The sequence below is a fragment of the Nerophis ophidion genome, linkage group LG02 (genome assembly GCF_033978795.1).
Source record: "Nerophis ophidion isolate RoL-2023_Sa linkage group LG02, RoL_Noph_v1.0, whole genome shotgun sequence".
Classification (NCBI taxonomy): Eukaryota; Metazoa; Chordata; class Actinopteri; order Syngnathiformes; family Syngnathidae; genus Nerophis; species Nerophis ophidion.
In genome coordinates, this window is record NC_084612.1 from 39,419,180 (window position 1) to 39,445,415 (window position 26,236).

The window sequence follows — 26,236 nt, forward strand, 5'->3', positions numbered from 1 at the left end:
AAAGTTTTACCCGAAGAGCTTGGTGCGAGTCCGCCATTGTCATTCGACGCTGTAATCAATCTTCTTTTTCCTCTATACTCTTGGTGTGGGTGTGGCAGACTGGCTCATACATGAACATGCATCCTCCGCTGTTGCAATTTCTAATACAAAGTAGTGCAATAGTTGTAACTAATGTCTGTCAGTGGGCTCTGTCACGCCAAATTTCTTCCCCCTACAAAAAACCTTCCCCCCGGAAGACATTTGGCGTTAATGCTTGAAGGACCCCAATGAGGGTGGAAGGACCTTAAAGCAGCCCACACAGCTGCCTGTTATAAAAGCATTATAATTGGCTTGACTGTCATTGGTGAAAAATAACGGTGAGGAAAAAATATTAGCATTCCAGCATGCTAATCTTTCAATCTATTTTTGCTTCGCTAATTTTGCAGCTGTAACCCTTAAGAGTCATATAACTTGGTATTGTTCCGCTCTCATTGGGGTCCTTCAGGCATTGGAGGGGCTTCCGGTGGGAAGGTTTTTGTAGGGGGAAGAAATGTGGCGTGACAGCTCCATATGGAAGCGCTGAATTCTACAACAAAAATGGGGGTGGGGGGGGGGAGAAGACGCAGTCGAAGTGGATGCATGTAAAGAAGACCGCTCACAAAACAAGAGGTAAATATATGTGTTCGTAATTGCTTTGAAGTGGAAAAGGAGTATGAATAAATAAGCTCTGCTTCTTCCTACTCCTTTTCGGGCATGTTGTGAAATGAAATGGAAAATAAGCTATCTATCATGTTGAAACTTCTACCAACCAAATCAGCCAACCAACCAACAAAACGGCGCATCAAGAAGGGATGATCAAAAAGCGTCTGTAAAACTTAATCGATGCAACATTTTGACCAAAGAACCATCATTAAATGTTATGTAGACCACAAGGAAGTTTTTAAATGGAGAAAAATAATCATAATAAAAGCCCTTTAAAGGCTGAATTATGCTACAGCTCACTCACCCCCTTCAAAACATCTGGCGAAACTTGACGTGCACCTCCGAAAAAAATACAACCTTGCATCCAGTATGTAACCTTTCGTGATTTTACCACCTGCCAATGCACCATTTTTAAATCTAATGCCTTGTTCTCCGATTTCAAAGCAAGAAGCAGAATACATGTCACAGATGTTCCACATCATATATCATTCCAGCCATCGGTGGCAATTTTCTCTGCTACTACACAGGAAGAAAAACACTGCCCCCTAGTATTTTGGCAGAGGTTTGCAAGTAACATGCTCAGCCCTCGCCGAACAGCCATAATGGGATCAAGACCGTGTTAGTGGGGGTGGTGCAGCAGCTAACCAGAAGCATAATCTACCTGACAAACGACTACCTTTTTTAATCAGATTAATCGCATTTGTGCTTCTTTGTGAATCATGATTAATCACAGTAAATCCAGGCTCGGGATCTTTCTGTGTGGAGTTTGCATGTTCTCCCCGTGAATGCGTGGGTTCCCTCCGGGTACTCCGGCTTCCTCCCACTTCCAAAGACATGCACCTGGGGATAGGTTGATTGGCAACACTAAATTGGCCCTAGTGTGTGAATGTGAGTGTGAATGTTGTCTGTCTATCTGTGTTGGCCCTGTGATGAGGTGGCGACTTGTCCAGGGTGTACCCCGCCTTCCGCCCGATTGTAGCTGAGATAGGCGCCAGCGCCCCCCGCAACCCCGATAGGGAATAAGCGGCAGAAAATGGATGGATGGAATTACATGATTTCTTAATTTAAATGACCCTAATATTTTGACACAAGGCCATTTTACTGTCCGAATGTCACAAACAATTAAAAAAAAGGTTTTCCTTTAATGCAAGTAATATATTTGCTAAAACAGTTTTATCTCAAATACAGTTGGTGTGCATTTTGAAATTAAATGTGCCAACAGTCAGAGTCTCAACAAATAACTTGCAATCATGTTGTTTTGATAAAATATGCATTCAATGACAGCTGACGCCAGCTATCTAAATTGCTATCAGTAGCTAACAACACCTAAAGCTAATGCTAATTGTAATCCTAATGCTAACTTCATGTCCATCCATCCATCCATCCATCCATTTTCTACTGCTTGTCCCCCCTGGGGTCACGGGGGGGTCACTGGAGCCTATCTCAGCTGCATCCGGGTGGAAGGCGGAGTACACCCTGGACAAATCGCAGGCTATGTGTTACGTACATATGTAATTTTACCAATGGTTAGTAAAGGATGCTACAATGTTCTTAAAACATTGTCTTTATGGTTCATAATTTTTGGGATATTTGAGCATGGAATAACCTATTTCAATTTACAAATTAACTACACAATGCACAATCCCCTTGACTATATAAACACCACACCTCCAATAGATGCCTCATTTTTTCCACCCCATGTTGCTGTCCCGAGGCAACATACTATTATACACCACAGAAGACATCCTTGCCACCACAGGCACCTTTTCAACAGGCAGGGCATCTGTAAAGCTGATGTTCAGTGTGAGGTTTAAAAAGAAAGTGCTACCCTTTGAGGTTTCTCGGGAAATTGCATTGCTGTCTAATTGGTTTTTCTGCATATAATGAAATTAAAAGATTATCACAATCAGCAAAGCAGAGTTCCTGTTTTCTTCCATTGTGTTGTGTTCCAATGACCGCATCCCATGGCATACTGCAGTTGGACATAATTATTTACCATCTGGCTGACTGGGAATGGTGTAATTGTTGCCATTCCCGGTAATGCACCTCCTTTTTTAGGCACCTGCTTATCAGCTGCAAGGACATGCATAGTTCTTGTAGCAACGTGGTGTTAAATTGTTACCTTTGCTTTTATTAAGGAGATCACTCATTCTCTTATCCTGTTCAGGGACACAGCAGAGGTCTGAGCTAATACCAGCTGACTTATAGCTGCGACAAAGTAAACCGCTACACTTTACAGTCAGTAGAACCAAGTTTGACTCTTTGTTAGAAGTTGTCTGTACGGAGTTTGCATGCTCTGCCTGTGGTTTCTCCAGGTACTGCACCTATGTCCCTCAGCTGACTGTCAGCTGGAATATACGTTCTCATAATGACTGTGGACGATAGGCAAAATTCCACAAAAAAAAGTGCAGTTCCCTTTGAATTGCTCTCCTGTGCTGGTTCCAGCATGGTCCCCTCTGGACATCATAAATGGTGACTTTTTTTTGCAAATATAAAATCACCTGCTAGCTGCTTCTTATCCATACAAGCAACTGGTTTTTGACATAGTCTTGCTCTTTCTCTCCTTATTTGCGACCCGAAGCTATTTATAGAGAGATTTGAAGAGTTTGGACACATTTAAAGTGATCTCTAAGACAGGCTGACACAGCTCTGGCCGGCGCAAAATACAACAGTTGTGAAAATAAACAAGCCAGAAGAGCCGCACTGTCTGTCGACGCTCTTTGAAATGGCCACGCCCGTGTGTACAGGATGTGATGTCATCAAAATGTCAGCCCTTGATGGCGTCGAGCAGCATGCAAAATGAATGAATGAATTGATATTTGTATCTTTTTTCATGCTTCAACAATACACAAGTTGCAAGCTAGGTGGCAGCAGTCTTGGAATAAATCCACAGGAAAAGTGATGAAGTATATTAAGGGTGCAGCTATCGGGTAATTAAGTCATCTAGCCATTACAAGTTTTTTTTTTTTTTAGCTTCAACTCTTATTTTAGGAGAAATAAACAAATGTTCTGCTTGCCATAACATTCTTTCTTTTTTTCTAATGAAGCACACCATCGACACAAAAATTGCACTTTCAACATGTGGGCTTCAATACAGTTTTTTTTAAACTCTATTGTTGGCTACACAGATCACTGCGCACACAAACCATTTGCCAACTCTCTTTATTGCAGCGGCCGTGTGGAAACTTTGAGCTTGAATTTGAGCTTATTTGGAACATGCATACAATTACAACATGATACATCACTATTTCCAGTTTCTATATTCAACATGTTCGAAAAGGAGTCGGAAGAAGCAGAGCTTATATACAGTAATTTTACCCCTTTTCCCTTACATAGCAGTTGCAAACACTTTTATTTACTTCCTGTTCTCAATTTATTCACAATATACTCCATAAGTAATACCATTCAAAGTAAATACATAAATAATAATTAGAGAAGGAAGTCATATTTCATGAGGTGGGATAAATAAGATGATCTATAAAAAGAATGGAAGGATGAAATAAATTCAGAATATTTATCATGGTTCTTCTTCTTGAAGTGGATCATATTAGTGCATTGTTTGATTTCTTTGCTTAATCCATTCCATTGTTTAATTATACTGATAAACTGAAGGTCTTAAAGGCCTACGGAAATGAGATTTTCTTATTTAAACGGGGATAGCAGGTCCATTCTATGTGTCATACTTGATCATTTCGCGATATTGCCATATTTTTGCTGAAAGGATTTAGTAGAGAACATCGATGACAAAGTTTGCGACTTTTCAATCAATCAATCAATCAATCAATGTTTATTTATGTAGCCCCAAATCACAAATGTCTCAAAGGACTGCACAAACCACTACGAATACGACATCCTCGGAAGAGCCCACATAAGGGCAAGGAAAACTCACACCCAGTGGGACTCCAGTGACAATGATGACTCTGAGAACCTTGGAGAGGACCTCATATGTGCCCCCCCAACACAGCCGCAAGAGTTCAGTTCAAAGCGGATCCAAGACAGCAGCGAGAGTCCCGTCCACAGGAAACCATCCCAAGCGGAGTCGGATCGGCAGCGTAGAGATGTCCCCAACCGATACACAGGCGAACGGTCCATCCTGGGTCCCGACGAGCGGTCCATCCTGGGTCCCGACTCTGAACAGCCAGTACTTCATCCATGGGCATCGGACCGGACCCCCTCCGCAAGGGGGGGGGACAGAGGAGAACAAGAAAAGAAGCGGCAGATCAACTGGTCTAAAAAGGAGGTCTATTTAAAGGCTACAGTATACAAATGAGTTTTAAGGTGAGACTTAAATGCTTCTACTGAGGTAGCATCTCGAACTGTTACCGGGAGGGCCTTCCAGAGTACTGGAGCCTGAACGGAAAACGCTCCATAGCCCGCAGACTTTTTTTGGGCTTTGGGAATCACTAATAAGCCGGAGTCCTTTGAACGTAGATTTCTTGCCGGGACAAATGGTACAATACAATCGGTAAAATAGGATGGAGCTAGACCGTGTAGTATTTTATACGTAAGTAGTAAAACCTTAAAGTCACATCTTAAGTGCACAGGAAGCCAGTGCAGGTGAGCCAGTACAGGCGTAATGTGATCAAACTTTCTTGTTCTTGTCAAAAGTCTAGCAGCCACATTTTGTACCAACTGTAATCTTTTAATGCTAAACATGGGGAGACCCGAAAATAATCCGTTACAGTAATCGAGACGAGACGTAACAAACGCGTGGATAATGATCTTCGCGTCGTTAGTGGACAAAATGGAGCGAATTTTAGCGATATTACGGAGATGAAAGAAGGCCGTTTTAGTAACGCTTTTAATGTGTGACTCAAAGGAGAGAGTTGGGTCGAAGATAATACCCAGATTCTTTACAGAGTCGCCTTGTTTAATTGTTTGGTTGTCAAATGTTAAAGTTGTATTATTAAATAGAGGTCGGTGTCTAGCATGACCGATAATCAGCATTTCCGTTTTTTTGGCGTTGAGCTGCAAAAAATTAGCGGACATCCATTGTTTAATTTCATTAAGACACGCCTCCAGCTGACTCCAATCCGGCGTGTTGGTCAGATTTAGGGGCATGTAGAGTTGGGTGTCATCAGCATAACAGTGAAAGCTAACACCGTATTTGCGTATGATGTCACCTAGCGGCAGCATGTAGATCCTGAAGAGTGCAGGGCCAAGGACCGAACCCTGGGGAACTCCACACGTTACCTTAACATAGTCCGAGGTCACATTGTTATGGGAGACGCGTTGCACCCTTTCAGTAAGATAAGAGTTAAACCAAGACAGGGCTAAGTCTGACATACCAATTCGTGTTTTGATACGCTCTAATAAAATATTATGATCGACGGTATCGAAAGCAGCGCTAAGATTGAGGAGCAGCAACATAGATGACGCATCAGAATCCATCGTTAGCAATAGATCATTAGTCATTTTTGCAAAGGCTGTCTCAGTAGAGTGATTTGCCCTGAAACCGGATTGAAAGGTTTCACATAGATTGTTAGACGCTAAATGTTCATTTAGCTGCTCTGCAACAATTTTTTCGAGGATTTTCGAAATTAAGGGAAGGTGAGACACTGGTCGATAGTTTACCATGAGGTCAGAACTTTTGGTGCTGATAAAAAAGCCGTGCCTGTACGGGAAGTCACAGACGATGACATCACAAGGGTGAGGGCTCCTCACGTCCTCACATTGTTTATAATGGGAGCCTCCAGCAGCAAGAGCTATTCGGACCGAGAATACGACAATTTCCCCATTAATTTGAACGAAGATGAAAGATTCGTGGATGATGATTTTGATAGCAAAGGTCTAGAAAAAAAAAAGAAAATGCGATTGCATTGGGACAGATTCAGATGTTTTTAGACACATTTACTAAGATAATTCTGGGAAATCCCTTATCTTTCTATTGTGTTGCTAGTGTTTGAGTGAGATTAAATAGTACCTGATAGTTGGAGGGGTGTGTCCATGGGTGTCTTGAGCCCAGTCTCTAAGGGAAGTCGACGGCAGCTGCATGGACGGCGCAAATTCAGCTGATCTTCAGTAAGAGGCGACTTTTTACCACAATTTTCTCACCAAAACCTGCTGGTTGACAAGTGGTCGGGAACCATGTTCGCTTGACCGCTCTGATCCATAGTAAAGCTTCACCTGCGGGAATTTTAAACAAGGAATCACCGTGTGTTTGTGTGGCTAAAGGCTAAAGCTTCCATCTTTCTACTTTGACTTCTCCATCATTAATTGAACAAATGGCAAAAGATTCAGCAACACAGATGTCCAGAATACTGTTTAATTATGCGATGAAAAGAGACGACTTTTAGCCGCAAATGATGCTGCGCTAATATGTCCTCTAGAGTCCGTGACATCACGCGCACGCGTCATTATTCCACGACGTTTTCAACAAGAAACTCAGCGGGAAATTTAAATTGCAATTTAGTGAACTAAAAAGGCCGTATTGGCATGTGTTGCAATGTTAATATTTCATCATTGATATATAAACTATCAGACTGCTTGGTCGGTAGTAGTAGGTTTCAGTAGGCCTTTAAGTTTTGGACGTGCGCACAAATGTTTTAAATTACATTTTCCTCTAAGAGTATATTTCTCCTCTTTTGTTGAGAAGAATAGTTGTATATTCTTGGGTAGCAGGTTATAGTTTGCTTTGTGCATAATTTTAGCTGTTTGCAAATTCATAATGTCATGGACTTTCAGTATTTTCGATTCAATGAATAAAGGCTGTGAAAATTCTCTCTATCCAACATTGTGTATTATTTTTAACTGATTGTTTTTTGTAACACGGTTAGTGAATGTAGAGCATATTTGTAATTATTTCCCCACATTTCTGTACAATAACTCAGATATGGTAAAACTAGCGAGCAGTAGATAATATGGAGTGTTTTTTTTTATCCAAAAAATCCATCCATCCATCCATCCATTTACCACTTATTCTCTTTTGGGGTCGCGGGGGGCGCTGGCGCCTATCTCAGCTACAATCGGGCGGAAGGCGGGGTACACCCTGGACAAGTCGCCACCTCATCGCAGGGCCAACACAGATAGACAGACAACATTCACACTCACATTCACACACTAGGGCCAATTTAGTGTTGCCAGTCAACCTATCTCCAGGTGCATGTCTTTGGAAGTGGGAGGAAGCCGGAGTACCCGGAGGGAACCCACGCATTCACGGGGAGAACACGCAAACTCCACACAGAATGAGCCCGAACTTGGGATTGAACCCAGGACTGCAGGACCTTCTTATTGTGAGGCAGATGCACTAACCCCTCTCCCACCGTGAAGCCAAAAAATATTTGACTTCATTCATTATTGATGTATTTTTTTACATGTATTTCTTGTATGTTGTATATTTTTACATGACATTTCCAGTTCATTTTATCATCTATTATTACAAACATACATCACATAACAATGTGACCCCGGAGTATGTTAGTGTGGAATTCCACAGGGTTCACTTCTTGGCCCTGCACTCTTCAGCATCTACATGTTGCGGCTAGGTGACATCATACGCAAATACGGTGTTAGCTTTCACTGTTATGCTGATGACACCCAACTCTACATGCCCCTAAAGCTGACCAACACACCAGATTGTAATCACTTGGAGGCGTGTCTAAATTAAGGTAAACAATGGATGTCCAGCAACTTTTTACATCTTAACGCTAAGAAAACGGAAATGTTGATTATCGGTCCTGCTAGACGGTCCTGTTTAATAATACCACCTTAACATTTGACAACCAAACAATTACACAAAGTGACTATGTAAATAAACTGGGTATTATCTTTGACACAACTCTCTCATTTGAGTCACACATCAAGAGTGTTCCTAAAAAATCCTTCTTTCATCCCCATAATATCGCTAAAATTTGTCCCATTTTGTCCACCACCGACACCGAGATCATTATTCATGCGTTCGTTACGTCTCGTCTCGATTCCTGTAACGTATTATTTTTGGGTCTTCCTGTGTCTAGCTTTATAAGATTACAGTTGGTACAAAATGCGTCTGCTAGATTTTTGACCCACATCTGCGTTCACCTCAAAGGTTTCTCATTACGCCCAATGGGTTGAGTTTTTTCTTGCCCTGATGTGGGATATGAGCTGGGGATGTCGTTGTGGTTTGTGCGGCCCTTTGAGACACTTGTGATTAAGAGCTGGATAAATACACTTTGATTGATCGATTGACAGGGTGTACACCGCCTTTTGCCCGAATGCAGCTGAGATAGGCTCCAGCACCCCACCCTCCTTCACGAGAACCCTAAAAGGACAAGCGGTAAAAATGGATGGATGGATGGATGGACACAATTTTTTTTTATTTCACTTTGTCAAGATCCACTCAGTCTATTTGTATTTGTGTTTGACTTTCTCTTCTACTGTTATCGAATAGCATTATTGTAGTTTTACTGAGATTCAAAGATAGTCGTTTTTTGTCAAACCATCTTTTTAATTTGTTAATTTCTTCTGTTATTTTTTGTATTACGGAACAAAACTGAGTTGTATCATCTGCAAATACTGTATTACTAACTTTAAGTCCGTTGTAACTTTACCAATGTAATTTATATGGAGATTAATCAGTTTTAGTCCCAGTGTTGATCCCTAAAGGTACGCCACAATATATTGTTTGTTTGCCTATCTTCAGGTACTGCTTCTTGTTGGTTAAGTAGCTTCCAATCCAGTTCAAAACCAACCCTCGGATGCCAAAATGTTTTTAATTAGTTTTATTAGTGATTCCTAGAGCTCAAAAAAAGTCTGCGGGCTATAGAGCGTTTTCCGTTCGGGCTCCAGTACTCTGGAATGCCCTCCCGGTAACAGTTCGAGATGCTACCTCAGTAGAAGCATTTAAGTCTCATCTTAAAACTCATCTGTATACTCTAGCCTTTAAATAGACCTCCTTTTTAGACCAGTTGATCTGCCGCTTCTTTTCTTTCTCCTATGTCCCCCCCTCCCTTGTGGAGGGGGTCCGGTCCGATGACCATGGATGAAGTACTGACTGTCCAGAGTCGAGACCCAGGATGGACCGCTCGTCGGGACCCAGGATGGACCGCTCGCCTGTATCGGTTGGGGACATCTCTACGCTGCTGATCCGCTTGAGATGGTTTCCTGTGGACGGGACTCTCACTGCTGTCTTGGAGCCACTATGGATTGAACTTTCACAGTATCATGTTAGACCCGCTCGACATCCATTGCTTTCGGTCCCCTAGAGGGGGGGGGGGGTTGCCCACATCTGAGGTCCTCTCCAAGGTTTCTCATAGTCAGCATTGTCACTGGCGTCCCACTGAATGTGAATTCTCCCTGCCCACTGGGTGTGAGTTTTCCTTGCCCTTTTGTGGGTTCTTCCGAGGATGTTGTAGTCGTAATGATTTGTGCAGTCCTTTGAGACATTTGTGATTTGGGGCTATATAAATAAACATTGATTGATGATTGATTGATTTTTAAAATATCATGATTGACTGTGTTAAATGCTTTTGTTAAGTCCATAAACACTGCAACTGCACACTGTTTACTATCTATTGCATTCGTAATCTCTTCCGTTATTTCGATTAATGCCATTGATGTTGAAATGTTGGCTTTGTTTACGTATTGGTTTTTCCCAGGAGCTCCACTTTTATTTATGAATGCTTATAATTACTTATGCTGTGAAAATTTTTTTCTATCATTTTACAAAATTGTGGAAGTCAGGAAACAGGTCTGTAGTTTGTAAACTGGTGTTTGTCTCCAGTCTTATAAATCGGTACGACTTTCGCTATTTTCATTTTGTCCGGGAATTGAAATGAAATTTTTGAAATGATAGGTTGCTGATACATGTTTAAGGTTCTGAAATCTCTTCAATAACTTATTTATCGTTTCCACATGAATTCCGTTACAATCAGTTTGGGTCTTGCATTTTCATTTTTTCCACAATATTAAATATTTCCTCTTCTGTCAGGTCCATGAGGAACATGGAGTTGTAATTTCTATCTATCGTCTCATTTAAGTCCTCAATTGACACGACATCTGGAATCCTTTCCTCCAGAATTTATTTGTCCCTTTGTCTTCCATGGTTGATTGTTCTTTTTTTGCTTCTTACGAAGTTGTTCCATGGACAATGTTTGTTACAAAGTGTCATGCAAGTCACAGTGCACTGTATGTCTGAACTCGTCTTAATAAAAATGTATCAAATACCCCATGCTTCAGCTACATTGTCTTCATTGTACACATGTCCCAATGTTGCATTTCTGGCTCATTCTTAGAAGCAATTATACTATTCTCTGTGCATATTCTTCATAATGTGTTTTTTCCATCCTTGTTTCTCTTGTTGTTGTTTACGTCATAGATTGTGAAAACTGGTTGATGATCAGTGATATGAGTTATTGTTGCACATGACATCAGATAATTAAGAACCACTGAAGTGGATAAAAAAAAAAAATGTCATTCAATCAACATTTTCAAAACCGTGAACAGTAAGGATAGTGCAGATGCCAACACCACAGCAGGTGTCCTGGCAGTTCCATCTATATAACAGCCAAGTAAACCAGGGAATCCAGGGCTGCCATGGCAATGGCACCAGTTTTTATTCTGATACACAACTACAGTATCTCCTACTACTGCTTCAATGCCGCATGAATCGAATCATTTTATTGTAACTACCGTATTTTTCGGATTATAAGTCGCAGTTTTTTTATCGTTTTGCCAGGGGTGCGACGTAAACTCCGGAACCACTTATGTGTGAAATTATTAACACATTACCGTAAAATAATAAATAATATTATTTATCTCATTCGCGGAAGAGACGAAGAAAATGTCAGCAATCGTCACACACACGTCAACCAATAAGAATTTGGCGGGGGAGGGTCATGGCAGAAGTGCATTGTGGGTCATGGGATGCTAACTGCTATATGCTATATGCTACTGCCGTAGCTATTAAAAGGGATCATTTCAACGTTGGCGGTGACTTATAAAAACTGAGAAGGGCTGAACAAAAATGGCACCGAAAAGGAAATCATTGTACTGAAGATTACAAGGTGGACGTAGTGAAATATGCAGCAGAAAACGACAAGAGGAAGCGGCGCATACCTTTGGAGTTGGCAGAGTTGTTTGGAAGCGACATCGAGGAAGAAGATTTCATTGGATTTATCGATTAGGGGTGACATATTGTTTGGTAAACGTATAGCACGTTCTGTACGTTCTATGTTCTATATATACCGAAACGTAAGAGCAGGGGAGGTGGTCTCTTTGTTTATGTACACAACCCATGGTCTAATAATAGCACTATCATAGACAGTCACTGTTCCCCCGACCTACAGTTCATGTCAGTGAAATGTCGACCCTTTTTCTTCTGCCAAGAGAGCTAACAGTATTAATTATCATGGCAGTTTACATACCACCGGATGCTAATGTTAGCATGGCTCTCTCTCTCTACTGCTAAATCCATTAAACAAACAGCTACGTGCCCACCCCAATGGTGCTCACATTATTGCTGGAGATTTTAACAAAGCCAATCTGAAAACAGTACTACCAACATTTTGCCAGTTTGTTAAATGCCCTACTAGAGGGGAAACACTTTGGACCATGTTTACTGTAATATCAAAGAGTCATATAGAGCCATCCCCTCCCCCACCTAGGCCAGTCAGCCCACCTCTCCTTGATGCTCATTCCTACCTACACCCCCCTCAGATCAAGGACAAAAGCAGTAATAAAGACTGTTACAACTTGGCCTGAGGATGCACTCCCCCAGCTACAAGACTGCTTTGCACACACTGCATGGGATGTTTTCAAAGACCAAGACCTGCCCATACACACACAGTCCGTACTATCCTCCATAAAGTACTGTATCAGCAATGTCACTGTAGAAAAAAACACCCGGGTTTACCCAAACCAGAAACCCTGGACAACTAGCCAGGTCCGCATGCTCCTCAAGGCCCGGGACACCGCCTTCAGGTCAGGTGACAGTGCTCTGACCTGAAGAGAGGACTCAGGGAAGCCAAAATTGACTATAAAGAGACGATCGAAGACCACCTCTCGAGCAACAACCCACGGCAGATGTGGCAGTGCATAGAGTACATCACCAACTACAAAGGCTGTGACGCAGCAACCGGGGACTGGGATGCATTGCTACCAGAGGAGCTGAACTGCTTTTTTGCTCGCTCTGAGACATTACAAATAGTCATGTGACCGTCACACGTGGAACCCGACATGTTGAAAAACTTATTGGGGTGTTACCATTTAGTGGTCAATTGTACAAAATATTTACTGTACTGTGCAATCTACTAATAAAAGTTTAAATGAATCAATCAAAAGTGCAAAGGAAAAAAGACACTTTTTATTTCAACCGTACTTCCCGACAAAAGCCTAAAGACTGATCGCACAGTTCCTGTGTTCACGATAAAAGTGCCGCTCCATCGCGCCTGCGCTAACAAAATAAGAGTCTCCGAAAGCCAGCGCAAACAAACTAGCAAGCTACGGAGTTTGCCACCAATGTATTTATTGTAAAGTGTATAAAAACGAATATGGAAGCTGGACAAATAAGATGCCAAAAACCAACGACTTTCATGTAGTAGACAGAAAGGAGGAACTTTTTTTCTCCTCCATTTGAAAACATGGACATTATCAGCACTACTGTCTGATTCCAATCAATGCTAGTCATCAGAATCAGGTAATACACCAACTTATATTCTTGTCTTCATGAAAGATAGGAATCTATATGTTAAACATGCATGTATATTCGTCAAAACACCTTTAACATGTCAACAAAAACGGCAAAATAAATAACTATAAATTATATACTGTATATATAAATGTATGTATGATATATATATATATATATATATATATATATATATATATATACATATATATATATATATATATATATATATGATATGTGTGTGTGTGTATGTATATGTATATATGAGGTAGATCACCTCGACATGGTCATTTATTAAGTAATTGATTAACGTTGAAAAACTTATTGGGGTGTTACCATTTAGTGGTCAATTGTACGGAATATGTACTGTACTGTGCAATCTACTAATACAAGTTTCAATCAATCAATCAATCAATCGATAAATGCCTTCTGAGCCTATGGTGCTGTTAAGTTATTGTGGCTCAATTTGCCTTAATTTTTTTCATTTTAATGTATTATTATTCAATATGTATTATTGTTTTAGTTGCTTAAGAGATATTCCTGGCTATGAATTTGCTCATTGCTATTTTTATGTTTTTGTTGCCGTAATCATTAAACGAACAGGTTACTCATCAGTTACTCAGTACTTGAGTAGTTTTTTCACAACTTACTTTTTACTTTTACTCAAGTAAATATTTGGATGACTACTCCTTACTTTTACTTGAGTAATAAATCTCTAAAGTAACAGTACTCTTACTTGAGTACAATTTCTGGCTACTCTACCCACCTCTGTTCATGCGTCATATAACGTACACTTATTCAGCCTGTTGTTCCCTATTCTTTATCTATATGAAATTGCCTTTCAAATGTCTATTCTTGGTGTTGGATTTTATCAAATAATTTTCCCTCAAAAATGCGATTTATACTCCAGTGCGACGTACATATGTTTTTTTCCTTCTTTACTATGCATTTTCGGCCGGTGCGACGTATACCCCGGAGCGACTTATAATCCGAAAAATACGGTAAACATAGTGTTTGATGCCAACATTAACAGCAAATGCCTGATCATTATGCATTAATGTCATTTGCTTCAGATATACATTTTTCAACTGGTTTCCAGGGACCTGTGATTGGCTGCCAGTTGGCCATGATCAAGTGCTCACAGAACCCAGGGGAACGTACATAAAAGGCTGTTTTGTGGGAGCGGTCAGCACATCCTCACTTGAGCCTACACTTATTCTTTCATCTCCACCAATACCAGCTCATGGTAAGTAGACACTGACTCTTTATATTCAGAACTACCGTTTACCAACCCAGTTTGGATAGAGACTTAATTGTAGGTCACATTCAGACACCATACGTATTATTTTGGACTGTGCATGTTTTTTTTTGTCCTACAGAGAACCATGATTACACTGAAATTCGGGACTCTTTTTCTTGCCTGTGTGCTGATCTTCTGTCAAATGTACATCTTACAGGCAGCACCATCTAGGTAAGAGATGATGAAAGATGAGAGTGATTGTATTCTTGTAAAGTGCATAGATTAACATGAATTTAGCACTAAACCATCTAACTATGCTGTATTTCAGAAGTCGGGAAGACCTCATTACAGATGGAGTCACTCTATCCAACGATGATGTGCAGAAGTTACTTAGAGCTATTAGAGAATTTATGCAGCTTGCTTTAGATGATGATCACCAAACAGCTGATGGAAACAGGTAATAATCGGTCTATTTATCGGTTTTAGTACATGAAACTCCAAAATGCATTGTATGGCATTCATTTATTGAGTCAATAAAAACATTGAGCATGGTGGTGCATGTAAACAATCATGCATGATCAACTTCAACATGGAAAATGATATCAAATTATAGCATGACAATGGAAGCAATAACCATTTCCGTGCATGCCATATTAAGCAATGTAATGCATGTAATAATAGTATGAACATGCATCATGTCTTTGTCACTGTCAGTTGTCTCTGCACGTTTGTGTTTCCTTAACAGCCCAGATAGATCCGTGTCCAGCCCAGATAGATCCGTGTCAAAGCGCTGCACCGGTTTAAGCACGTGTGTGTTGGGCAAGCTGTCCCAGGACATTCACAAACTCCAAACATACCCTCGCACAGATGTGGGGGCAGGGACACCCGGAAAGAAGAGAAGTCTAGCTGAGCAATATGAACCTTACGGAAGCACGTATAATTGATATATTCAAATGTGGTCTCTCTTCCTTGGTCATCTTACTGCTTGTTCATTCGTCTTTATGTATGTGCCCTTGGGACTGCTAATGCATGCAATTTTAAATGACTCACGCCAGAGGAATGTCCTACATTTCATTTCCATAAGTCTTCTGACAGAGAGCTCTATAACTACAGTATGCAGTATTACCTTATGGAATGAATATTGTTATCAATGGTATCATTCGTTTTCTTGCATGTAATGAATGTATCTCAGTTCATACAATAAAATACAACTCAAACACATTATGATTTTATTAGCGTTATTACAAAACCAAATATATATATATATGTAAATATATATATATATATACACATACATACATATATATGTATATATCAATATACATATATATATATATATATATATATATATATATATACATATATATACATAAATATACATATATATACATATATATATATATATATATATATACACGGACACATATGTATATATATAAATATATATATATATATACACTGTATATATTAATCACACAATTAAATATAATTATAAAACATTTATATTTTGTAAAATTTAGTATATTACAAAATCACCCAACAATAAAACATTAATCATATATGAAGACAGATTAATTACGCAAAATATTTTGACTGCACATGCTTTTACAGTCAGCGATCAGGTCAATGCAAAGTTCAGCGCAAAGTTGAGTGAGGAGACTCCGGCTGATGTGTCAGCTGACAAATTTCACTGACTATTAAATAGTTTCAGATAAAGGAACACAATCCTGAGGGTTACTGGTAAAGGAACATGTGCAGTCAAAATAAATTGCATGATTAATCTGACTAATCATGTATTAATCATGATTAATACATGAATAATTTATTATTATTTTGTGATTACTTTCATTCATTAACGTTTTAACCTTGACAACCCCTATATATATATATATATATATATATATATATATATATATATATATATATATATATATATCTTGATTGGATTATCCAGAGAATAGTGCTCGATACCGTGGTAGAGCGCAATATGTAGGTGTGGGAAAAATCACAAGACTACTTCATCTCTACAGAACTGTTTCATAAGTGGTTCCCTCAATCATCAGGAGATTTTCTGATGATTGAGGGAACCCCCTCATGAAGTAGTCTTGTGATTTTTCCCACACCTACATATATATATATATATATATATATATATATATATATATATATATATATATATATATATATATATATATATATATATATATATATATATTAAAGATGTCCGATAATGCCTTTTTTGCAGATATCCGCATTCCGATATTGTCCAACTCTTAATTACCGATACTGATATCAACTGATATATACAGTCATGGAATTAAGACATTATTATGCCTAATTTTGTTGTGATGCCCAGCTGGATTCATTAAACAATGTAACAAGGTTCTCATAAATAATTCAACTCAAGTTATGGAAAAAAATGCCAACATGGCACTGCCATATATATTATTGACGTAACAAAGTGCATTATTTTTTTTTAACATGCCTCAAAACAGCAGCTTAGAATATGGGACATGCATGAGGAGGTTGAGGTGGGCGGGGTTGAGGTGAGTGGAAGACATTGTAATTTCCGATATCACATTTTAAAGCACTTCCATCCATCCATTTTCTTCCGCTTATTCCCTTTGGGGTCGTGGTGGGCGCTGGTGCAAAGCATTTATCGGACGATATATATATATATATATATATATATATATATATATATATATATATATATATATATATATATATATATCCTGGTTCAAATCCCACCTAGTACCAACCTCGTCACGTCCGTTGTGTCCTGAGCAAGACACTTCACCCTTGCTCCTGATGGGTGCTGGTTGGGGCCTTGCATGGCAGCTCCCTCCATCAGTGTGTGAATGTGTGTGTGAATGGGTAAATGTGGAAGTAGTGACAAAGCGCTTTGAGTACAACCCATTTATCATTATATATATATATATATATATATATATATATATATATATATATATATATATGCATATTTTATTATTCCTATTACCTTTCAGTATGATACTGTACAGTTCAATACTACTGCAAACTATTTTGAAGAAGTCGTGTGCATGAAAAGTGTAAAACACAACTTTTATTATAAGTGCAAGCATATACTTGATTTTTGTTTTTGAAGAATAAAAATTGGATTACATGTCTTGTCTCAGCAACACAACAACACAGAAGAGGTCATGCAACACTGCCACCTGTGTAACCCACCGCTTGGCCGACTACTTGAGTCGATCGGGAGGAATGGGGTACCGCAACTTTGTACCCACAGGCGTGGGGGCCCAGGCGTTTGGCAAGCGGAGACGACGCAGCCCTGAGTGAACACGCAAGTCCAGTATATGGTAGGACGACTGACAATTCACTTCAAACGTGATAATTGAATTCCTAATCGCATGTAAAAAAAAATCAGAATGATTTTATTTTGGTGCTGACTCACCAAAATAAGAAAAAGCCTCCCACAGCATTAAACAAACATAATAGTTTTTGTTCTCTTCACTCTGCTTTTCTAGGCTTGAAGAGATCAAGTTGCATCATTGTGCCTCCACTTCACACTTTAAGGACCCATGTTTTGGTGTTTATTGTTAACCTGTAGTTAAGCACAAATATGTAAATTATGAAAGAGTTTTCAAGGAATTGAGCTTTGCAAGCAGAGAGGATGGAGGAGCCTGTAGCTCAGCTGCCCTTTTGACCCGTGTGAGCAGTATCATATTTCATAGTAGAAGTTTGACTGTGCAATTGCACCGCTTATGAAACCTGGAACTACAGTGGCTGTCTCGTGCTTTCAAGTAAATCATGCCATCATATTTATTGTAGTGCACACTGCAAATGCAGCGATGGAGCCCTCCTTTGACTGTAATACTGTGATATGATGTATGTAATAACTGTGAGCAGAAATAAATTGTAATTTAGCTACACAAGGCATTTTAGACTCCCTGTATTTGTGTGTTACAGTAGGAGCAGTAGACCACACTGCAGCATGAACACATTGTTAAGAAGGTTCATATGCCAGAATAAACACAATGGAAAGACTACTCTTTGACACACACATTCCCTTTCTTTTGAAATGCAGAAAGAAGTGGCACTAAAACATTGCACAATGGACAACTTTGAACAATCAATACATGCTTAATTTAGCAAAAATAAACTACACCAACTTTGACGTTCATTACCATTAGGATCCTTTGTTACAGTATCAATACATTGTGATGCTAGAAAAACATGTTTAACTGCTACAATTTTCTCAATTCGTATTTTAGCTATTAACAAGTATTTTACATGGCAATGAACAGCATACCAATCAAGCAGTAAAATTAAGTTCTGTACTGTACAAAAAGAAAAATTTTGGTAATTCTGTCAACAAGCCAAAACCTGTTTTATTTTGCTCCATCCATCCATCCATTTTCTACCACTTATTCCCTTTCGGGGTCGCGGGGGGCGCTGGCGCCTATCTCAGCTACAATCGGGCGGAAGGCAGGGTACACCCTGGACAAGTCGCCACCTCATCGCAAGGCCAACACAGATAGACAGACAACATTCACACTCACATTCACACACTAGGACCAATTTAGTGTTGCCAATTAACTTATCCCCAGGTGCATGTCTTTGGAAGTGGGAGGAAGCCGGAGTACCCGGAGGGAACCCACACATTCCATGTCAAATCCTGTTTTTTTGTGTATTCTCCCATCAACTTATGTACTTTTGTTCTTGCGCGATTCTGAAGCTGCAATAAGGCCACTAAAACACACAAACTGACCTGTCACTGTCACACAGCGGTGAGGGAAGTCCTCTTTTGGGGTTGTCTGCCGAACTTTCTGTTTTATATTGAAAGTCTAATCCTCCTCTCGTTTCAAGCCACTTGCTTTTCCTCCTGTCTGATGTCTTTCCTGATAGCCTGATTGTGCCCACCTGTGTCACCCTCCCTCATGTGTGTATAAAGCCCTCGTCTTCACCTGTCGTGTTGCCAGAGTATATCGTCTCGTTGTGTACCGCCATCTTCCACAGTCTTGCCCCAAGTTGTTAAGTATTGCCTCACCTTATTCCTTGATTTCTTTGTACCCTCTGAAGAAGAGTGATTTTGATTTACTGTAGTTTTTTGGTCAGTTTTTTTTTTAGCTAAATTCATAGTGCTTTACCTTTTTCCCTCCTCTTGGAGCACTTTAATTTGCAGTTTTCTTCAGTCTTTAAAGCGTACGTTCTGTTTATAGCTTCTTGTGTCTTCCTATTCATGAGCAATTTTCCTTTTGTGTAGCTAATCATAGATGGTTGTTTTTTGTTATTAGATCAGTGTAGAATTTTGCTATTGCCTTTTTCTTCCCTCTGGAGTGATTTTCCGTTTGTTTTATGCCCTGTGCTACGTTTCTTTTTGTACTCTAGTGTATCAAGTGTAAAGTTTGTAGGCATTTGTTTAATCACTCCGTCTAAAGAGAGTTCTAAGAAACTGTTGAAATAAAGCCTGTGTCAATTGTCCCTCATCTGCACCTGAGTCCTCATTCTCGCCAAGGCTTTAAGGCCTACTGAAACCCACTACTACCCACCACGCAGTTTGATGGTTTATATATCAATGATGAAATATTAACATTGCAACACATGCCAATGCGGCCTTTTTAGTTTACTAAATTGCAATTTTTAATTTCCCGCGAAGTGTCCTGTTGAAAACGTCGCGTAATGATGACGTGTACGCGTGACGTCACGGACTGTTAGGAAATATTAGCGCTGAGCACACACACACAGCTAAAAGTCGTCTGCTTTAACGGCATAATTACACAGTATTTTGAACATCTGTGTTGCTGAATCTTTTGCAATTTGTTCAATTGATATTGGAGAAGTCAAAGTAGAAAGATGGAGTTGGGAAGCTTTAGCCTTTAGCCACACAAACACATGGTGATTCCTTGTTTAAAATTCCCGGAGGTGAAACTTTACTATGGATCAGAGCGGTCAAGCGAACATGGATCCCGACCACATGTCAACCAGCAGTTTTCGGTGAAAAAATTGTGGTAAAAAGTCGCCACTTACCGGCGATCAGCTGAGCTTGTGCCGTCCGTACAGCTGCCGTTGACTTCAATCAGACACTGGCCTCAAGACACTCGTGGATACACCCTTCCGACTATCAGGTACTATTAAACTCACTAAAACACTAGCAACACAATAGAAAGATAAGGGATTTCCCAGAATTACCCTAGTAAATGTGTCTAAAAACATCTAAATCCGTCCCAATGCAATCACGTTTTGTTTTTTTTAAACTTGATTTTTTATTTTTTTTTTGTAGTCCGCCGCTATCAATATCCTCAAACACGAATCTTTCATCCTCGCTCAAATTAATGGGGAAATTGTCGTTTTCTCGGTCCGAATAGCTCTTTTTGTTTGAGGCTCGCATTAAAAACAATGTGAGGATTTGAGGAGCCCTCAACGGGTGACGTCATCGTCTGTGACTTCCGGTAAAGGCAGGGCTTTTCTGTTAGCGACCAAAAGTTGCAAACTTTATTGTGGATGTTCTCTACTAAATCCTTTCAGCAAAAATATGGCAATATCGCGAAATGATCAAGTATGACACATAGAGTGGACCTGCTATTCCCATTTAAAGAACAAAATCTCATTTCAGTAGGCCTTGAACAATCACTTTTCAAAGAGTTGAACTAAACGGAACTCTTTTTACATCAAAGTATCTATAACAACAAAGTGAAAACGTTTTATTTTCAGTTTCATACAGTCGGAAGAAGACACTGTTGCACGTGGATACACACACTACATCACCATGGCGACACAACTTTAACGTGAAAGGAACTACCTGAATTTATAGGGCCTTTTCTAAATTAAAGCGAAACATTTTCAATTCAAAAACGTTACTAAAACTCCATGTCAGGCATCCAAAAAAAGGCCCATTGCCAATGTACGACTCATCAGCTAAGAGCTCGCATCCATTCACGATTCATGCACTTGCGCCTAACTTACGCAAACTTAAACACTTAAACACAGATGGGAGAACGGGGCCCTTTAAGATGGCGGAGGCAGGATTCAAACCAGCAACACTCAAGTTTGTGGACGATCACTCTACCACCCCTGTACATTTTGTTGTGAGACAGTCTTTCTGGATTGGGACACTGGTGTGGTTACTTATGACGTTATAACATGGCTAATGTTAACATATGTGCAGCTAAAACATAAAAAAAACAAAAACATCTACGACTTACCACAGCATGTTTTCTTTAGTTTAAAGTGGGATTCTTGCAGGATGGAATGAGACACCGGTGGCAATGCATGATATGAGTGTTATTTTTCCTACTTTTTAAGGTAAACATTAAAGAGGTGTGTGTGCTGCTTTTCACAATGAATAGTTTGAGCGTTGTCACATGATTGCCAGGCTCCGTTTCATTGGTAAAATGGAGTCAAACTTTACTCGTGCTTTCATTGGATTGTTGAAACCGAGTCATGTGACAATGCCTGCTAAAAGATGTCTTGCTAACGAGCCACATGAATATGTCCTTGCAAGCAGTAATCAGTAGGTTATAAATAAATATAATGATGATATGAAAAATGTAGCGATTGGAATGAAACTCAATTTTCCCAAAGTAAAAATAACATTTCTTCTTCATAAAAAATACTCAAGTAAAAGTAAAAAGTATGTTGAATTAAAACCACTGGGACAAGTATAGCTTAACCAAAAAGTGACTTAAGTAAATGTAACAGAATAAAGGTTGTGCATTGCGACCCACCTCTGCAAGCATCCCAAACATCTTTCTTCTGTAGGGTGGCTAGACTCACCCTAAGTAAGACACAGAGTGAGGAGCTCGGTCATCCTGGTCACATGGAGAGTAGCCAGTTAAGGTGACTGCAGCATCAATTCCGGATGCCTCCTGAGCTGTTCCAGGCATGCCCAGCTGGAACGAGTCCCAGGGGTAGACACAGGACACACTGGAGAGATTATGTCTTGCAGCTGGTCTAGGAACACTGTGTTCCTCCGGTGGAACTTGAAGAAGTGACCAGAGACCAGAAGTCTGGGCATACCTACAATTGTGTAAGAATGAGTTTAACATTAGGGTGGACTAATAAGTTTCACCTGATAAGATATTATTGCACATATCTTTTAATACATACAATACATGGGCGAATATCATTAATTGTTGTCCTGGTGTTGTGTAAATTTACTCGTTACTCTAATCTTAATAATAATACAAACCCCTTTCCATATGAGTTGTGTTAGATGTAAATGTAAACGGAATACAATGATTTGCAAATCCTTTTCAACCCATATTCAATTGAATGCACTACAAAGATAAGATATTTGATTTTCAAACTCATAAACTTTATTTTATTTTTGCAAATTATAATTAACTTCAAATTTCATGGCTGCAACACATGCCAAAGTAGTTGGGAAAGGGCATGTTCACCACTGTGTTTTCTTTTAACAACACTCAATAAACGTTTGGGAACTGAGGTAAATAATTGTTGAAGCTTTGGAAGTGGAATTCTGTCCCGTTCTTGTTTTATGTAGAGCTTCAGTCGTTCAACAGTCCGGGGTCGCCGCTGTCGTATTTTACGCTTTATAATGCGTCACACATTTTCGATGGGAGACTTGTCGGGACTGCAGGCGGGCCAGGAAAGTGGATCGACTACACTTTAAAAAAAAAAAATCCTATTTTTATGGTTAATTTACTCTAAATTTCTACCGTAATTTTTCATTTTTTTTAAAATAGGTTATAAAACTGTAAAATTGAAGACATTATCTGTAAATAAACAAACCACCTGTTATTTTAAGTGATATGCCAGTAATGACAAACTATGTATATTCCTATTTTTTTACAGAAAAATACCAAATTAATTATACATATCATTTTTCAGTACTTTCAAATTACTTTAAATTTCATGTAAAATTACAGTAATTAACTTTAAATAATTATGTAGCTTGTTATATAAAAGTCTATGCCCATACTAACAATCTAACAGTTGTATATGTAATTTTAAGGTAAATCAAATTTTTTTAATATTCATGTGTATTTTTACATTCAAGTCGAAAAATATATGTAGCCTCTTATAAAAAGGTTTATGCTCATACTAACAATTAAAATGTTTTCTCTGTAATACGACATACATGAGTGACTGCAAGACATACTTGATCAACAGCCAACAGCCATACAGATCACACTGACGTCGGCCGTACAAACAACTTTAACAATGTTACAAATATGCGCCACACTGTGGAGCCACATCAAACAAGAATGACAAGCACATTTCAGGAGAACATCTTCACCGTAACACAACATTAACACAACATTAACACAACAGAAACAATACCCAGAATTCCATGTGTTACAATATACACCCCCACCACCTAACCCCGCCCACCTCAACCAACGCACGGAGGGGGCGGTGATGTTTTGGGGCGCGGGGTTGGGTGGTAGCGGGGGTGTAGCCCGGAAGAGTCAGCGCTGCAGGGGATTGCGGGTATTTGTTATGTTGTGTTTATGTTGTGTTACAGTGAGGATGTTCTCCTGAAATGTGTTATCATTCTTGTTCGATGTGGGTTCACAGTGTGGTGCATATTTGTAACAGTGTTAAAGTTGTTTGTACAGCCACCGTCAGTGTGACCTGTGTGGCTGTTGACCAAGTATGTCTTGCAGTCACTCTCATATGTACGACAATACCGTGCACATCACACCACACGCCTCAATCGGCACGCTGATGATTTGGTGAATGAGCGAACACCAAACCCTCCACGGTACTACATGACATAGTCGCCTGGCCAAACATTGTGTCAATCCTACATGAGGGTCAGTGAAATTCCCGCGGTACAATGGTAGGATCGGTAAGTATGTTGCTAGGGCGGGATAGCCATTCATGCAAGGTGAACTCACTTTGCATCAAGTTCCTGCATCCAGTGGCCCCCTGGTAAAGTGAATGAGACACCCCTGATCCTAACAATTCAGAAAAAATCTGTAAAACAATGGTATTTTTCTGTGGAACCGCCAGCATTGTCACTTCACTAAAGGTGGTTGATCGTAATAATTTGGAAAAACTCTGTAGAATAAAGGTATTTTTCTGCAGAACTGTTTGCATCGTCACTTTATTAAAGGTGGTTGATCTTAATAATTTAATAAAAATCTGTAAAATTACGATATTTCTCCGCAAAACGTTTCATGAAAATGTCTGTAAATATAATGTTTTTTATCATTATTTGGTTTACAATGTTTTACTTTAATTTTATGGTTTTTGTTTAGCAGCCGTAGCTGCCAGTAAATGACCGTTTTTTTACAGAATTTATTTTTACAGTTTAGGCACTACTCGTTTTTTTACGACACTGGATTTAACCAAGGGCTACTGGCAGATTTCCTCATCACCAGAGTCCCGGGAAAAAACGGCCTTCTCCACTCCGGAAGGTTTATACCAGTTCGTGACACTCCCGTTTGGTTTGTTCCAGCGCCTCATGGACCGGGTGCTGCGACCCCACGCTGCATACGCAGCTGCTACTCTGGATGATGTTATCATCCAGAGTAGCAGCTGGGAAGATCACCTGCAGCGGGTGGGGGTAGTGCTCGAGTCCTTGAGGCGGGCGGAGCTCACCGCCAACCCGGCGAAGTGCGCGGTTGGCCGGAGGGAGGTACAGTATCTGGGGTACTACTTGGTGGGGGGAAGGCTGCGGCCACAAGTCGACAAGACAGCGGCGATTGCACCCTGTCCACCCCCCAAGACGAAAAAAGAGGTGAGGCAGTATTTTGGACTGGCGGGCTACTACCGCCGATTTATTCGCCGGTTTGCGGACCTTACCAGCCCACTGACTGACCTCACCCGAAAGGGTGCTCCAGATCTTGTCCAGTGGACGGAGCAGTGCCAGCAGGTGTTTGAGAAGGTAAAAACAGCAATCTGTGAGGAGCCGGTGCTGCACATGCCAAATTTAATATCCCTTTCGGTCTGCTGGTGGATGCGTCAGGCCGAGGATTGGGGGCGGTGTTGACCCAGCGGGTGGCGGGTGTCGACCGCCCTGTGCTTTACATCAGCCGGAAACTATCGGACCGGGAAGCAAGGTACAGCACGGTGGAGAAGGAGTGCCTTGCCATCCGGTGGGTGGTCGGGGCCCTCCGCTACTACCTGTTGGGGCGTGCCTTCAGTCTCTACTCGGACCACAAACATCTCTAGTGGCTCCACCGCATGAAGGACGCCAATGCACGGATGACCTGGTGGTACCTTGCATTACATCCCTACAACTTCCGGGTGATCCACAGGCCGGGCGCGCAGATGGCCGTGGCCGACTTCCTCTCTGGCCCCGCTATAGAGGAGGGGTGGAGGGGAGTGGGCGCGGCCGGACGGGTTAGTCTGACGGTGGAGGCATGTGAAGAGGGGCGTGGTCCACGCGTACCCTGCGGCCGGGGTGTGTGCAGGGGCCGGCCATGAAGCAGCCAACAGGTGAGTGGATATCTCAGCTGGAACGAGTAATCTAATCACCTGTTCCTTTATTAGCAGCGCCGGAGACCATGAAGGTGGGGTGGGGGGTGGGGGGCCTGACAAGCAAGGAATGAACTGCTGAAAAGCAAGGGAAGCTTCGTGCTGAAAATTGTCAGAAAGAAAATAAAATCTGTTGTAAAACCTGCATCCTGCAGGACGAACCCCGAGGGAGAGGAAGAAAACCTCCGCAGTCCCTCTTTGTAATCTCTATCTCATCTTAGTATCATTGGAGCCAATGTATACAACTATGTTCACGGCGCTATTAGTGCGATTACCCT

The 26,236-nt window shown here is 40.4% G+C and overlaps 1 protein-coding gene across 1 annotated transcript; it reads left to right on the plus strand.

Annotated features, from left to right (window-relative positions):
- Positions 1-518: 518 nt before the first annotated feature.
- calca (calcitonin/calcitonin-related polypeptide, alpha) lies at positions 519-15,701 on the plus strand. The gene is made up of 5 exons (XM_061922664.1): positions 519-648; positions 14,385-14,531; positions 14,665-14,756; positions 14,854-14,982; positions 15,271-15,701. Exons 2-5 carry the CDS (start codon positions 14,529-14,531, stop codon positions 15,467-15,469), a joined length of 423 nt encoding a protein of 140 aa, XP_061778648.1. The 5' UTR covers positions 519-648; positions 14,385-14,528; the 3' UTR covers positions 15,470-15,701.
- The last annotated feature ends 10,535 nt before the right edge of the window (positions 15,702-26,236 follow it).